The sequence below is a fragment of the Scatophagus argus genome, chromosome 13 (genome assembly GCF_020382885.2).
Source record: "Scatophagus argus isolate fScaArg1 chromosome 13, fScaArg1.pri, whole genome shotgun sequence".
Lineage (NCBI taxonomy): Eukaryota > Metazoa > Chordata > Actinopteri > Scatophagidae > Scatophagus > Scatophagus argus.
Genome location: NC_058505.1, coordinates 15,245,308 through 15,262,375, shown reverse-complemented (window position 1 = coordinate 15,262,375; position 17,068 = coordinate 15,245,308). Strand labels below are relative to the sequence as shown.

Genomic DNA, 17,068 nt, shown 5'->3' with positions numbered 1-17,068 from the left:
CATTATCCTCTACTCTGATGAATTATTGTAAAAATGAATAGAAATACAGTTTAATTTACAGATCAGGCCTACATATCAACTCAGTATTATTAGTAAATATTGTTCAATGCATTATGAAGACTCACAACCACATTATCACCAGCACGGATACACAAATACACAATTAAAAGGATTTTTTTCACACCCTGGCAACCCTAGTGCTGACTTTATTGTAGCTTATAACTCTTATAAACTATTAACTAACAAGGTGTCAATTAAAGCCATTTTAATAAACCCCTTATAGATGGTAAATTCAAGTGGTCATCATCACTTCATCTTGTATAAATTGGGATAAGTGTTTTTCTTGTCTCATATACATACAGTCTGTTCAGGCTCAGTAATGATAGAGGAGGTGCAGACACAAGAAGAGATGCCAGCTTGAACATTTCTATCACGAGTTATTTCATGCAGGCTGCCTGTTCAGCGAACAGAAAAAAGTGCCACCATCTCCACTTCCAAAGCAGGATAGGATATTACCCCTAGCTTCTGAGGGCAAGGACACATGGAAAGGCATTTGGAAATTTATAATATCCAAGCATGCACTGTGTCTTGCAGTGGGAATGGTCTACTTTGGTGACACACCAAAATAGAAACATACTATCATTACTGACTAAAAGGAAACTATGCACATTACACAAGACCTTCAGGAGAGCAGATCACCTTGCCTTGTGTGTAATTAAACTGCGCTTTTATGCATTACATTAGAATTCTGCAAATACAGACAATTGTAACACTTGAAACCCAAATCTGACATGCAAAGAAACATATAAATAAAAAACTGCTGATGAGGAAACAGCAGGTTAATACAGGATGAAGAGAAGGGATAAAAAGACCCAGACAAAAAGAAAAGGCTTTTTAAAGAGGACCATTTGTAAAACAACGAGTTTAAAGCCAGATTATAGGGCAACAATGACACAATCCCTTATGTTCATTCCTGTAATACGCTGTGAAGAGGAGGATTTATACTTTATTGTGGTGGAATGCATCCAGGCTGCCTTGTGTCTGCGTCTGCTTGCCTCTTTGGGAAACATTTTCCTCCTTCCTGAGGCCAGGTGTAATCCCTGCATGGAGGAAACAGAGATGCCTTCAGCCAACTGCTGATCAGCCTTATAATGGTTCAAGTATTACGAATGGTACCACCAGAGGGAAAATTCCTTCAATCCGCACTAAAGCTTTCTCTGCGCTGGCTGACTCGGCAGAGGACTGCGTTTTGTTTGGATGGCTGGTTGTTGGATTTCTCGGCGACTACTCTGCTTGTCTCTTGGTCTGAGGTGGATTGCATTGGATTGTCTTAATTGTCTCTAATGACTAAATTGTCCCAACTATTTGCTTCATTAACTCTGTGTTAGCTCTATTAGGAAGGAACGGAGCCGAGGAGGGGACGGTAATTGAGAGTGTTAATGAAGGCAACGTGATAGCTGCCATGCTTGAAAATAAACATAAAAGAATTGCGTTGCTTTTGTCATTTTTGACAGATTGATGGGGCATTTTATTGTGAAAGGACCTTGCATAAATTACACTTTAAAGGAAATAAATGTTTTCCCAATCTCGTGAGATAATGCCACGTCCAACTCAGATTTTAGTGTCAGTGTTTACTCCTAATGCAGCAGGTTTCAGCTACTCTCACCACCTTTCCCTCACAGCCCAGACTGAAACCATCAGGCTTGAGCTCTCAGACTGCTAAACCCGGCTCCAGATTAGAGTCTGACTGTCCACAGTGGAGCAGATACAGTGGGATTTTCTGCAGTAAAGACCCATATTTTAGAGGAAGTGAAGGGATTCTGGAGCTTTGTCATCGCTGTTAACATTTGGCCTCATGAACTCATTTCTTGTACTGAAAACTGGTCAAAGCAGGCCACGCCCTGTGCCAGTATTGGTGGGAGGTATAAGACGATGGACCACACCTGAGTCAAATAGCCTGTGATATATACAAAATTTGAGACCGTGTTAATGTGGGAATTTAGACACTTAAAAAGGTACAAAGGTTAACTAAAATGTAACTGGAGAAATGACTCTGTAGACTTGAAAGACAATGTTCAAAGAATCCCAAAAGATCATGTATGATCTGTTCCCAGGATTCTCTGCAAAAAGGTGGAGATTTGTGTCGACTACTAACATATTCCCCTCACGCCAGGATGTGAAAGAGCTGTGAAAGCCACGAGGTAACTGTAAATATTGAGAAAAAAGTGATTTATCTTTCTTAAACGACAGTGTTTTAATATTAGTCAAACTGCATCATCCAGTGGGCCCTCAGTAGTTGGTATACACCTAGTCTACAATATGGACAGAAAATGCCAGAAATACACTGAGCTTCTGATGCTGGTCGAGCGAAGGTTAACCTGGAAGTGTGTCAGTGCTCATCTGTACATGAAGTATGAACATTTCCTGGAATCACCTGGACAGATATGAACATTTTCAACTTTATAAAACAAGAAAACTATAACACAATGTAATGACAACACATACAATATAAATGTTGGCAAAACTCAATGCCCAACATCAAATGTCTGAAATAAAATGCTATAACTCTCAATCTTTTCACAGGATTTTTAATGTACTAATGAACTCTCATCAACAACCTAAGTTATTTATGTTCTGTGAGCAGAAACAGACCAACATTTTAAATTATGATCAAATTAAAAACATACAATTACATCAATCAAATCATACAAAAATCTGTCTGTTAAGTGATATATGTGCACATATTTGAGCATGGGAGCACACAGCTGTGCTCACCTTATCTACTTCTGTGAGCTCGCCGTTACCTTCATCCAGCGTCCTCCCTACACTCAGCAGAGACTGCGCACTCTCCCACTCTCTTTTACTCCAGTCCACTACTGTCGTCTTTCACAATTTCTTCAACAATATTCACAGATTTACATCATGTATGTGTGTTTATGAGGTCCGAATGGGAACAGAATCTTTAAATGAGAGAGGATGATGGTTCATTCCACTTTAGCAGCAGTTACAATTGACACGCGCCAAGGTTCGTCCAGGTGAAAGCTGCTCTTCTAGGAAACTTATACCCTAGGATCTCTCCTTGTTCAGTCCTACAGTGCGTGAGATTTTTTTCTCTCTCGAAAACTCTTATTCTCTCTATCTCATTTTCTCTCCTTCCCTGCCACTCTCTCCAGTTTTTCCTCTCTTCTTTTTTTCAACACATAGGTGGATTAAGGCAGAGGGGCTTTTGTTTAGATAAAGCGAAGGATTAGGGAGAGATTTGCCCCCATAAAGTTGTGGGCTTAATGGGCCTTTTATCCCTGCATGTCCCTAAAGCTGTGTTGCCTCTGGATTAGGACTATACAATGGGGGCCCTTGTGAAGAGGGATCCGGGCCAGAGAGGGCTACAGAGAGAGAGAGAGGAGAGAGGAGAGAGAAGGCAAGGAAAAGAAATGAGACAGAAGGACTGAGGCAGGGAGAAAAAGAGGACAAAAAGAAAGAGAGGAGGGGATGGATAGAGAGAAAAAGAGGGGGAATTATACAGCTTTTAGAGGAAACTGACAGGTTGAAAACTTTTAGAGGAGGGATTTGCAGAAGAGATCCTGAGATCTTGTCACCAATAAAAGGGATTTTAGGAGGATTCAGAGGCGTGGTGCTGACAATAAACCACAAAATTGTAGTTATCTTTTTAAATTCATTTATCAAATATATCCTAAGAAAAAGAAAGAAAGAAAGAAAGAAAGAAAGAAAGAAAGAAAGAAAGAAAGAAAGAAATAGGAAAAGCTGGTCTTACTGTGGAAGTGCTGCTAATAACATGTCTAAGAGGTGGCTCCTGGCAAATTGCTTTGTTATTCTTGTCAAAAAGGTCTCCTGCTAGAAGTCGATTTTAAACTACACATCAAAATGATTAATTGCTGTGGGATGAACAGATGCTGAAATACCCTTGAATGGTGCCGGGGAGGCTGAGGCTTGCTGGATTGCAGACCTAATGTATTCATGAAGTTGCAAAAACATCATTAAGAGTATTAATTAGCTATTAGAGAGCAGAATTCAGCAGAATTAAAAATCTGTTTGTACTTTGCATCTCTTCCAGGTGCAGAGAAGCAAGTCCACTTCAGATGTGAAACAAGCAAACAGTAAAAAAAGGGGGAGACTAAAAGGGGTTAAACTTGACAGGAGATCAATAAAGAAACGCCAGAAATCCACGCTGACCCACTCGTTATTTCAGAAATAAATAGTTAGTCGTTTTTAGGGTTAAAATCTACTGTGGATTATAGGACTTTTGCAAAATTAGCATTTTTTAAATGTTGTCCAACTGCAGGTCATTGTTTACGCACCTTGTATTCAGCAGTGCGTGGCTGGGTACAGGGGTAAGGGGAGCTGTTTTTTGGCGTTTAAGCCCTTCAGATGCGCTGGACAGCTCTAGTCGCTCTAAGGAGCTTTAGGTGGAGAGGCGCTGAGAAGAAACTCTTTCTCGCTTTAATTGCTTTAGAGACGGTCCTCACAAAGAGACAGTGGCCAGATTTACCTCCCGTTTAAGTTCTTATTTCCATTGGTTCACAAGTTAATCCTCTTTCTTTCTCAGACCTCGGAGAAAAACCGAGCGATAGGAGCCTACCAAGGCGACAGAACCAGAGAGGCACACGAGTTTTTCCAAGCGAGAGGAACACTTTGAAGCACACACGGGAAAAGTTTGAGGTGACTGGAAAAAAATAACAACAAAACCCCCCCCAAAAAACAAGATTTAGACTGAAAGACGCAACGTGGACTACAACGATTACACCAATTAATAATAATAATAATGATAATGATAATAATAATTTTAAGGCTCTGATACAACATTGCCGTGTTAAATATAGACACGCTTAAAATGCATTGTATATTTTTAGTTTGTTAAACGTTTAAGCAAATAAACGCACGGGATATTTTACCCGTCTCAAGTCACCAGAAGGCTCGATTAACTCTTTTAATTTAATTCTATAGTTTGGTTTTGTTTCGTTATATATGACTGCGCTTTATTTAAGACGAAAGACCTTTTGACACAGAACAAAAATGACATGACTGTTTTTTCTTAAAAGTAACACACACACACACACACACACACAGCTTTATGACAAATATCCACAAGCCACTGGTTGTCTATAAACGGTGCGTTTGGGTGCAGCTGCGTTTTAACGTGCCAACGGACATAAATATTCCCTATTTCAGTCAATCGTTTGCTTATTGTGCAAAATGTTCTCAGGGTGAGAAACACGGTCAGATATAAAACTGCATTATAGGCCAAGCACTTTCCCAAAGAATCTCCCAACAAAATATGCAAGCTTTACATTAAAAGGCTACTTTGCGCTGCCCTTAATTCCCTACCTAAACGGTTTTGCTCCGGGAGAAGAAATCTTCTCTAAAAACCCTTCAAGAAGAGAAGGGCATTATTGCCCTAATCCTCTTACCCGCAGTCATTTTAAGACAGAGGTTTTTGGAGGCTGAGATGGCGTCTTGTCTTCCCTATCCCATCCCAAATCCTTCCAGGCCGGGAGAGAGTCTAAAGGCAGCGCCCTGGCATCTATTAGCCATCTCTCTAAAGTCTCTCCTTCAGTGGCATGGAAAAAAGCCGAAAATCAAACAGGCTAAAGGTTTGTTCCTTTGCCTCACAAAAACTAAGGAGAGGCAGTTGGATTCCTGTGCAAGCAATTTGAAGAAAGTGGATTTGAAAAAAAAAACAAACAACAACAACAAAAAAACCCTAGAAAATTGCAAAACAAAACACTTTTATACACACGAAATCAGATGATAGTTGTGAATATTTAAAATGTGTTGACGGTGTCTTCTATATGTATTTCCCCAATGATTTTATTTCCAGAGAAATGTCTTACTTGTCCACCTTTTCAATTTTGAGTTACAGAAATGTAGAAGAAATTTTCACTAAATCACAGCAGATTTCGCAAAGAAAGATAATATAGGCCTATTCTATAGTTTATGCCTTCTACAACTCAATATCTACACATTTTTGCTAAAATTGCCTTTAAAAATCTTAAATCTTCACATTTCGGGAATGTTTATCAACTTAAGTATAAGAAAATAATCGTGTAGACAGACACAGGGGGATTCGGCGGACATAATGTGCTTAAAATGATCGCGTTTGAAAATAACTCCAGAAGTCAGTGCGCCTGAGTCCGCCGCTGGACGATCGGTGAGTTTATTTACTTGACTGACAGCGCGGAGAGCCAATAGAAAGCTGGCATGACCCCCGCGAAGCTCCCCTTAAATCCCTCTACTGGGCTCCTGCGCACCAGCAGATGGCGGCTTCCTCTTTCCTGCGCGAGACTCGGCGAATTGAGCACGAGAGGAGCAGGTGGAGCGCGAGCGAACGGACTTGAAGTGAGGCAGCACACTGGATGACTTTTCCATTGCCCCCGACTTGTTATCTCACTGTCGGACAACAGGACAACAAAAAGTAGGCATTAAGAAAACAACAACAACAACAAGAGACGGAGGAGCAGAAGAGACACGCGAACCCGACGTGAAGGAGCTCGGATTGTCTCTGCTGTCTGTGGAAAAAGTGACGGGAAAAGACAACTGTCACCGCAGGAGGTAAAAACTTTTTTCCATCTCTTTCTTCGGTTAAACTCAGACTGTTTCTCATGTGGCATGTTAAAATGTGGCGTTAAAAAGTTTAAAAGATCATGAAATAGTGTTCGCATTTTTATCGTCTCTAAATTAATTCAAGCAAAAATAACCAATGTCACTAAATAAGAAGTGGACGAAATACACAGTAACAAATGCAGATATTTTTCTTTTGATTTAGTGGAGACCAAATCGCCTCCTCTGTCGGTTATCATAAACCTGGCATTTTAAAGTTTAGTTTTCCAAACCAAAATGAAATCACACAAGAGAATTAAAATTCATCATTTTCAAATTTATTGCCTATTTGAACAAGACTTGCTTTATCCTTAACAAGCGACCCCTTCTTTATATGCGAGTCCACAAATTATATAGGATAAATTACCCAAAATAAAAGGGGCTCCCTCGTTCATTTTGATCACACACTCGACCACACATCTCTTCTGAAAGTATTTAAAATGAAAGAAAAAATCATGTGCTCTAAAAGGATATAAATGTGCTCTAAAAGGATATAAATGCACGTATGCGCAACAATTTTTTCAAAGATTTTCAGGTTTATGTCCTTGTGCATTCTTGTCACAAAATATAAAGATAACTCTCGCACTACTATTGATGATTTACAAGACTTGATAAGTACTGATAATAAAACATCAGACACTGAAATACCTTTAAGTTTCACTCTAGCTTCTACATAGCAAATAACCATCATAATAACAGCTCAGAGAAAAATCAAATACATGTCCCTCGCCCTCTGACAGTTTACACTGTGACACAGCAAAGAGCAGATTGTCAGGTCGACTCCTGCCCCTGGGGGCTGTTAGCAAATAACATTTTTCCTAATTTAGTCGGATCAGAGAGTTGCACTGTACATGCCAATTTACATAATGACGGTTTGATAATCGAAGCATTGAGCAGGGCTGCCAGGAGGGCCCAGTGCCTGGAGCAGAGAGAGGCTTATGAATGACAATAACAGCACTGACAGGCTCACAGAGATGAGCTATTGTGTCGAATTTGGTATGGGCAGGAGGATACGGGCTGTAACAGAGAGGTACTGGCAAATATAAAAGGTGGGTAAAAGCTGGTAATCATGAGAAAGCAGGCTTGAAGCTATAACGTTTACTTGCGCAAAAAATAAGGGGCATGCGGCGAAATCAAGATATTTTTCTTTGTAGTTTTATTGCACGGTGCAAAGAGGATACGTGAGCGCACTTTTGAATCTCTCAAACTTTCATGTTTGCTGGCAAGCGGGTGTAGAGAAATAAAAAAAATGTAAATTCTGAAACATAATTATAGATGGGTGTGATGCAAACTCCAGAACCTCTTGCGCATTTTTGTGTTATTTGAGGCTAAATTCCATTTAAATATACGCCCTTACTTTTAGGGAAAACGCGCACAAAAGGAAAGAAAAATCTCCAGTTGAGAAAACTCGTTGGCCTATTAGAGCACACGCGCACGCACACCTGCCCATGCGCGCGCAAGCGCACACGCGGGAGCTCCCACCCAGAGCTAACCAGCCTGTCCCACTGTACGTCCGTCCGTGTCAGCAGTGATGATAAATGGAGGGCCTCGCAGTCGAAACCTATTTGCACTTCCATTAGACGGGGAGCCAAATGGGGATCAACATGCATATTTTTACCCGCGGAGAAGCCATACATCTCAGCCAAAACGTTGCCCCGGGGCGATGGGATAAGAGGCCGCCAGAGAGGGGAAGGGGGGAGGAGGGGGGACCATTCAACTCAAATACTTGGGGGAGTAAAGTAAATGTTTAGCGAAGCACCTTCTGTCCCGGCGAATTAAACTATTCCCCACTGCCCTCTGATCACATTCATCAGCCGCCGCAGCCACTTAATAGGCTGGGAATGGGCACTGCGGGCATCTCACACACCACGCGCACACGCACGCACGCACGCACACACACACACACACACACACACACACACACACACACACGCACACGCACACACACACACACACACACACACACATACTATTGAGCTGAAAAAAATGCCTTTCCACGAACGGCCACCCAGTTTTTTATATTTGATATTATTATTATTATTAGTAGTAGTATTAGTATAGCCGGAAGTATTTTCGCCTAGTATTAAACTAGCTTATGAAAATTGAAATTCAATGTTTTAAATAAAAAAATTACCAAGTCATCATCAAAAGATGTGAAGCAGTTAGGTTCTTTGTGACCTTGGTCAAATTAACATCAATCAAGCTTCAAAAAGTCGAATTTTAGAGCACTGAGAAATTTAAACGGTTCTAAAATCGAAATATTGTAACGACAAACGGTACGGCGCACACAAAGAACTAGTTGTGAATGAGGCAAATTAAATAAGGCAATAACGAAATTAGTGAAACGACAGCCTTAAAGTTTTGACAAAAGTATCTGTAGCCTCCAAGTCCGAAAAATGATCAGGTTCCCAGGACAGCCAAGGCCTACTGTACCTGTCACACAGCGGAAAGATTTATATCTTTTCCCTGTGGTCTCTCTGTAATAGTTATAATAACTATTTGGGCCTTGGAGATATTCCCTCCTGTCAGCCTGCTCCGTACTAATACATATCTAATCGTGTCCTCAAGCGTTTCATCTATGAAAATCTCGGTCGTGAAGGAGAACTATTGCCACCATGTGAAACACTCTAACACCGTGGATTTCTTTAAAGACATGAATCTGTTCGTATCATTAAAACCTGTCAGTTTTCAGGCCTCTATCGTATTTAGGCTATAAATAACATAAAATTACACAAAATAAATGGCAAGCGTTGCTGTCAATGTTGCAAGAAAATAAAGAAGGCCTAGTAAAAGTAAAAAAGTCACTCCCTAAAACTGAACTGCACTCACTGACAGTCGCATTTCCGTAATCGTAGCTTATTAAAACATAATCCTGCTATCCGGTTGCAGGTTTTGCCACCGAGACCCGGAACAAATCTCCTTATTTCATTTTCCAACACATTTCATCAACGCCATGATCTGTCAAAGCAACGTTTTCAATGGGGATTTGGCTTCTCCGGGATCACAGAAACGACGTGAATAAATTCATGAATAAGGAACCCGTCACGGTTCATTACGAGAACGAGCGATAATTACCCCAATTAAAAGTCTTTTGTATAATTAATGGATTGAACAGAGCGATAATTGGATGTTAATGGATAACACTTTTGTCTGAGTGCGCACATTAAAATCTATCGGCCCCTGAGCGCGAGGATCTGCTGACATTTACTGATAAAAAGCTCGTGCGTGTCACAGCCTGTAGAAGATTTCGTTCTTGTATAAACTGAGGTTTGTCCTGAGATCACGTGTTCAGCAGTCCCAGCGTGGACCATCAGCGTCCACGAGCCCTTAATGTCAAAACGTCATTGACTGTAAGACTGAACTTTGGTTCCTTCCGCCATCTGAAAATCACAACCAAAATCACCTCTGTTCCGTTCTGCAGGTAGCGACCTCACCGCCATGCAGCACTACGGAGTGAACGGCTACTCTCTGCACGCCATGAACTCCCTCAGCGCCATGTACAACCTGCACCAGCAGGCCGCGCAACAGGCGCAGCACGCGCCAGACTACCGGCCATCCGTGCACGCGCTCACCCTGGCCGAGAGACTAGCTGGTAATTGAGTGCACGCTCTCTCTCACAGACACATACAAAGACACAAAGACACACTCTGTATGGATGCGGCTTGCAGGTTGTTTCCTGCATCCCAGCATATTCACTTTACTTCCGTCTAAGCTCCTGTGGCATATCATCTGTAGCTATAATATTAATAATAATATAACAGCAGACTTGAGTTTTGGAATTGTTATTTGAATTATTGATGAAGGGTGAAAAAAGGTATAAGCAAGTAGTGCTGATTTGCCGTTTTGAATGCTTGACGTTTTTACTCTCATGCAAATATAGCAGATCCCATCATGCCCAGTAAAATAAACTTGCCACGTGTCTTTCCTTTACAACGGCTGCGCATTTCAAGACATCATCCTGGAGGCTCGCTACGGCTCTCAGCACCGCAAACAGCGCCGCAGCCGTACGGCCTTCACCGCACAGCAGCTGGAAGCACTGGAGAAGACTTTCCAGAAGACTCACTACCCGGATGTGGTGATGAGGGAGCGGCTGGCCATGTGCACCAACCTGCCCGAGGCCCGCGTGCAGGTACACGCCCACAATGAACGGGAAAACAATGCGGCAGTAGAAGAAAATAATACTAACATCCGTTTAGACCTCATATGTAAATATAAATATTTCTACGTAATTACTATGTAGTATTTGTTTAGTACTAAAACTGTTTTGAGATGACACATATTTTTGGGGGGATGTGAAGAAAAAAGAAAGAACGACAGGCGTACTTCAATTGTCTCCTGCGTTGATAAAAATACACAGCTTTACGGTTTGTGTTGAAAACAGTGTGCTTTACTATCAACACGGAAAGAGAGAAAATGTAAGTTAGTTAGTTATTAGGATGCAATAAATGATACAATATATATTCCATTTTAAATACTATTAATCTTGGTAAAACTGATTTAAGTTTGACTGTGATAATTTGTTTTTAAACAGTAATTTAATTCTGTCACAGGACAAGCTTGTTATTGCTGGCACTTATTGATTTTTTAGGGACTTTTCATATCAGCCCTTTGATGCTTACTGAAAACTTATTTAGAGTGTGTTGAAGCTCCTCCTACAGTTTCAGTCTGCTGTGCTTGTTTGTCCTCTAACTCGCCTTCTTCCGTTGTGCCATCAGGTATGGTTCAAAAACCGCAGAGCCAAGTTCCGTAAGAAGCAGCGCAGCCTCCAGAAGGAGCAGCTTCAAAAGCAGAAGGAGGTGTCAGGAGAAGGAGGAAGCGAGAAGGAGGACGCGCCTCCCTCCACAACTATCCTTCCAGACACTCAGCTGCCACCTTCATCCTCCTCCTCGTCCTCCTCTTCCTCTCTGGAGACGGAGGGTCCTATAGTCCGTCCTGTGCCACTGGACATGGAGCTGAACGTCACGTCAGCCGAACACTCTGGCAGCGAGTCAGCGACAGAGGATAATGCCACAGATAAGGAGGACGAGGGTAAATCTCAGAGAGAGGAGATGAAGTGTGAGAGAGCAGTGACTCCTGGGGACGTCTCTCCAGCTTGCAAAAGACTCAGCCCTAAACCAGGTAAGAACACTGGACTTGATTTTTGCTGATCAGAAGCTGAAGTACTTTCTTTATCCTTCACAAACTTGGTTCACGGTATTCCCCATCTGCATGCCATAATAAGTAAACGTATCCCATCTCCTCTTTGTCCAGACTCTCCCCTGGTCTCTCCGTCCGTGACCCCGTCCTCCTCCAGCAGTGGCCTGGCCAGCAGTGGTCCTCTCTCTCAGAGCCACTCTTACTCTTCCTCCCCTCTCAGCCTGTTTCGTCTGCAGGAGCAGTTCCGCCAGCACATGGCCGCCACCAACAACCTGGTGCACTACCCAGCTTTTGACCTCGCTGCCCCATCTTCTCTTCCTTACCTGGGGATGAATGTTAACATGCCACCTGCACCGCTGGGCTCTCTGCCCTGCCAGTCTTACTACCAGTCCCTGTCCCATCACGCCCAGCAGGTGTGGAACAGCCCACTGCTGCAAGCGTCGGCTGCAGGCGGCCTCACCAGCCACAACAACAAGACCACCAGCATCGAGAACCTGCGTCTGAGGGCCAAACAGCACGCTGCCTCGCTGGGACTGGACACAATGTCTAACTGAGAGTCAGAGTGTATGGAGGACAATGTAAACTAGGCCAGAGTGTCGGCTTACACATCACCCCATCCTACTGCGTGTCTGTGTGACTGTGATAGTTCTTTAGGAACCATATACCGACCCCTTCTCAAGTAGACAGGCGTGGGACATGCAGAGATGTCCAAAATGAAACATGCCAACATGCACTGGATCTACAGAACTCTATTTAACAACCTTTTAAGAAAACTCCACAGCTTTGTTTGACTCCTATAAGATTCAATGTCCAAAAGTAAAACCTCGGAAAAATAAAACCCAGCAGACATTGATCATATAATGCAACGGATCAAGTGAATGCCCCGACTCAGAGGACAGTGAATGTCTTCCTGACTCATATGATGATGTTTCCAACATATATACATATAAAGCTGGATCTTCTGAACATCTTAAATAATTTTTAAAAATTGATCACTGAAAATGATGTACACAGCAGATGATGAATGCACTCGGTTTAAAAGACAATGCAAATATTGTTTACCAGGATAATGTGAATAAACGAGGCACTTTTGAAGGAATCAGGCTCGTTGGCCGGGAGGACATCGCTCGCTCAGCACAGAGACCATTTCTGTCACAGGACCACTGACATTTCAATTAAGCAGTGTTCTTATGTACGTAGCATGTACTACATAACAGCACATAAATAAAAATAAACTTCAAGCTATGTTGTCCTCAACGGCATAATTAAAAGTGACTAATTTACACTTTAATGGCCAGTAATATGCCACTTTTTTACAAAGGCTGGCTTGATAATGAGAAAATTATTTCAGTGAGTAAATTCTCAAAGCTTTTAATTACATTTTGCCCTGGGCTGAGGGAGCTGGGGCAAATGCAATTATGAACATGCATACCATTTAAGACCGCTTTTATAAATTCAAAAGGTCTGTGCACTAAAACGGTCAATTAAGGTAGCTCCTCGACTGACATCGCCTCACCATGAGTTGATCAGTTTCATGTGAATACAAAATTATATGGCAAACAAATTCAGAAGAAAAAAAAAATGTCTTGACTCTTATTTTATTCTTGCCTTAATGTTGTCTTGAGGAAACATACAGCTTTTCACTGAAAGTCAGACTGATTGTTAGCACTTGATGAGGAGAATCACACGTTTCTGATGTTTTCTGTTAATGTGTTCTGGAAGTCTTCATATGAAAAAAATGCACAATATTTTAATATGTAAAATACAAAAAAGTCTATCTATTAATGTTTACTGGTAAGGTAATTGTAAGTCCCTATTATGTTGCATAATTGATAATGGACTCAGATAAAATTCCTTTAGCTGTCAGATTGTAAGATTGTATTTTGCTGAGCTCACCAGCAGCCCCGTCTACCCCTCCTCCCTTGTTTTGTCTGCGTTGCAGACCTGGGCTGAATTATTATTTTAAGCGTGTTCACTTTCTTTTCTGGAATTGGCTACAGTGAAGCAAATGAACAAACATGCATTGCTGGAAAACTGCCACCTTTTCTTCATTTTATTTTATTTTTTTTGCAATCCACACTGAATAGCCTAAAGTTAAAGAAAGTGAAAAGATTTCAGTGAATAATATACCTGAGTCCTCTGTGTACTGCTGTCTTGACTCTATTTGAGTTCTGTTGTTGCTATTATTCTAATGCTGTTCCCCCCACTGTCTCTGTCAAACTACTTGGTCCAGTGGTAGATAGATTTTTAATGGTGAGGAAAGAGTGAGCGGACCATCAGCAGTGTTGTTTCCTTTACTCCTCCCTAACATTGTAGACTTGAACTAGTGTTGTTGTAAAATAACAAATAAAAACATTGCTTGGAGATCTTTATAAGGAAGACCTCTCTACCTGTGCTGAATATTTACACAATGTGGATGGTGTGGTGTGCTTTTGGATGTTAAGCATGTATGCTATTGATGGCACTGATCTACCTTTCAGTAAGTGAACAAACTACTGAGTGCACAAAAAAGAAAGGAAAATCAAATTTCAAATTTGGCAAATGTAAAATATGTGTAAAAGCTGCTGGTGAAATAACTTAATACAAATCATATATAAAGTGATATCAGTTCAGCTTTTCTTCTGTCTCAGTAATGAGTGCAAGGGAATAAAGGTGAAGGCAAGGTGAAGAAAAACATCAAGACAATTACAAGAATAAGGTCAAATTAAGAGAAAACTTCAAAAAAAAACCAAATGAAATGAATGATCATTTGCAGGGAGATATAGTATGCAAGCAAAAGAGAACAACGTAATCTGAAAAACAAAAAAGTCACACAGAGACATGAGCCATCCCCAATGAATAAGCAGGCCATTATCCTGAAGAATGATGGCCCGAGGCGGTGATTATGCTGCTATTATATCCTTAACAGCATGGTTTGTCAAAATGCACAGACCCCCACCCAACCCTGCCCCTACACACACACACACACACGCACAAGGCAATAGAGTATCTCTGCTCCCTCCTCCAAAATGTGCCCTTGCTCTTCCCACATTTAACTTTGCATGTTCCGTAAGTGCGTCGCCCTGGCTGCGTGACACTGTTGTTAACTGACTCGGCATTTAACATATTTCCCCCCCTAAGCGCGTGTAAATAACAAATGCACTTCAGCTGCTGCAATGAGTGGTTTCTCTCCAACCATTATGAATGACTACTGCCCAAAAAATCGGATAGAGGAGGATAATGATCTCACCAGATTAGCAGTGTTAATGTGGGTGTAACACCTCACCTTAACCTTGTTGTGTTTTATTACACCCCATTTGTGTGTGTCCTCGGCCAAGGGCGTCTTGATTGTGCGACTGATAAGATTGTGGTGTGGATACGCAACAGAAGCGAATGTCCTTGTTATCCAAAGTAAGAATCTGTCCAGGTACATGGCAGGATTTCCTCCCATGGGGCCACCTGGACCAGCGAACATAACACAATACTCTTGTTCCAAATGTTCTCTCTTTTCTTAACACCCATCCCCCAGTTACACACACACACACACACACACACACACGCCCAGGGGGTTGAACAGGGATTGCTAGATTGTACTGCTGCAGGGTCAAGTGTGTTGAGCCCTTGATGCTGGATCAGGTGCTTCCATCTCCAACACTCAGGGCTGTATATTCACCACTATAAACACCTTTATATGGGCACACACATATCCCCATCTACTTTCCTTTAAGCAAGTGATGAGATGTGTGTATTTGTGTCCAATAAACTGTGGAAGCAGCATGAGGATACTTTAAAACTCAGGCCAGACAATTGAAAAAGTCCAAAAAGTATTTACATATTTTAAATCAAGAAAGGTTTGTGTCTGATCTGCACAGGCTCATTGGTTTGCTGCATCTCTTGCTCTGACACACACACTCTCTCTCACACACACACACACACAGCACCCCCTCAGAGCAAGCCCCCCACACAAAAATCACAGTGTACCATTCAATCAGTGCTTTTTTTTCTCCCTCCCCTCCATGGTTCTCTTAAAGGTTTTAACCATGGCGAGAATGAAAAGTGCCAGCGTTAGAAACCTCAGCCCATTGAGGAGGTGACAGGGTCTGCCAGAATATGATCCTAATCCTGTTTCCAGCATTCTTTTAGCCCACTGGCATTGCCATTTCACTGCATATTCTCTGAGCTGTCAGGCCCAGGGAAATCCCTCTAATAGTGCATTGCCCAGATACACATCAAAGCCCTCCTGGAAGCCATCAGCAGGAACTTAAGGGAGGCACAAGTACAATCGGCCTCACAGCTACACACACACATGCATAAAAGAGGCAAAGGAAAAACGTACACTAAAAACATTCAATTCATACATGATGCTTTGGGTCCAAACTTCTTGAGACCACACTGTACATGGCAACAATTTTTTCCCTTTTTCTTACCTAAGAACATTTAAACTCTGACTTTTATCTTCTTATATTAAATAATCAATAAGGGTGCAGACAGAAGAGAGATTGATGTTGCAGAGATAGAGAAACAAAGAAAGGGTGATAAGAAGAGGCAGACAACAGGTGGCTAAACTGTGTATCCTGGGCCACCCTCCTTTAGTTCCACTTCATCTTCCATTTTCTTCTTGTCCTTTTTTGCAGACTAACACTCTGACTGCCATCTCACCCATCCCCGGGTAATCTTCTTAGAGAGAAGAAAACCCCCATTCTCTCTCTTCTTAATCTGGCTGCAGCCTAAACCTACGGTTGCATTTCCAATGCGGGCCTCAATTCACTACTTGGGACCACTCTCAGTCACTTCAGGGAGCAGAGAGTCTGTCGGCGAATGCTCAGATCACATATTGAGTATATTGGCTGACATAAAGAGCTTTAAGGACAGCCTGGCTCCGAGGGGAAACACTTTCTAACAGAATGTGCCTAAACATCTCACACGAAATCATCAAATGTTACATGAAAGCAAGACTTGGCTACAGTATGGGATGTGTTATATCCTCTCTAGCCTGCTCCACCAGACAGTGACTCTCCACTGCAGATTTGTGCGTGTGAAGTAAATGAAAAACAGACAAGGCTGAGTAATCAGGAAAATTATTATTGTTGTAATTGCAATTTTATTGGATTGGAAAGCTGTAGGTAGACAGGGCAACAGGAAGAGAAAGAGGAGAAGATATACACCAACGGGATGCAGGCTGGAATCATACTCAGCCTCAGTAAACAGGGCACAAGCTCAGCTACTCGGGTATCCCATCTGGTAAATTTAATTCTTGACAAATCAAGGAACATCATTATGCTCATTTAAAAATAATAAAAAATTGCAATATAGCCTAAAAGAGTGCAGAAGTACTGAT

The 17,068-nt window shown here is 41.8% G+C and overlaps 1 protein-coding gene across 1 annotated transcript; it reads left to right on the top strand.

Moving 5' to 3' along the window:
- Nucleotides 1–6,466: 6,466 nt before the first annotated feature.
- dmbx1a (diencephalon/mesencephalon homeobox 1a) lies at nt 6,467–13,751 on the top strand. The gene is made up of 5 exons (XM_046409695.1): nt 6,467–6,567; nt 10,037–10,205; nt 10,549–10,744; nt 11,331–11,733; nt 11,866–13,751. Exons 2-5 carry the CDS (start codon nt 10,054–10,056, stop codon nt 12,303–12,305), a joined length of 1,191 nt encoding a protein of 396 aa, XP_046265651.1. The 5' UTR covers nt 6,467–6,567; nt 10,037–10,053; the 3' UTR covers nt 12,306–13,751.
- Nucleotides 13,752–17,068: the final 3,317 nt, after the last annotated feature.

Coding starts and splice junctions, on each gene's coding strand:
- dmbx1a (XM_046409695.1), top strand. CDS start 10,054: ATGCAGCACTACGGAGTGAACGGCTACTCTCTGCACGCCATGAACTCC. Junction 10,206..10,548: donor ACCCTGGCCGAGAGACTAGC/TGGTAATTGAGT, acceptor TTTCCTTTACAA/CGGCTGCGCATTTCAAGACA. Junction 11,734..11,865: donor AAGACTCAGCCCTAAACCAG/GTAAGAACACTG, acceptor CTCTTTGTCCAG/ACTCTCCCCTGGTCTCTCCG.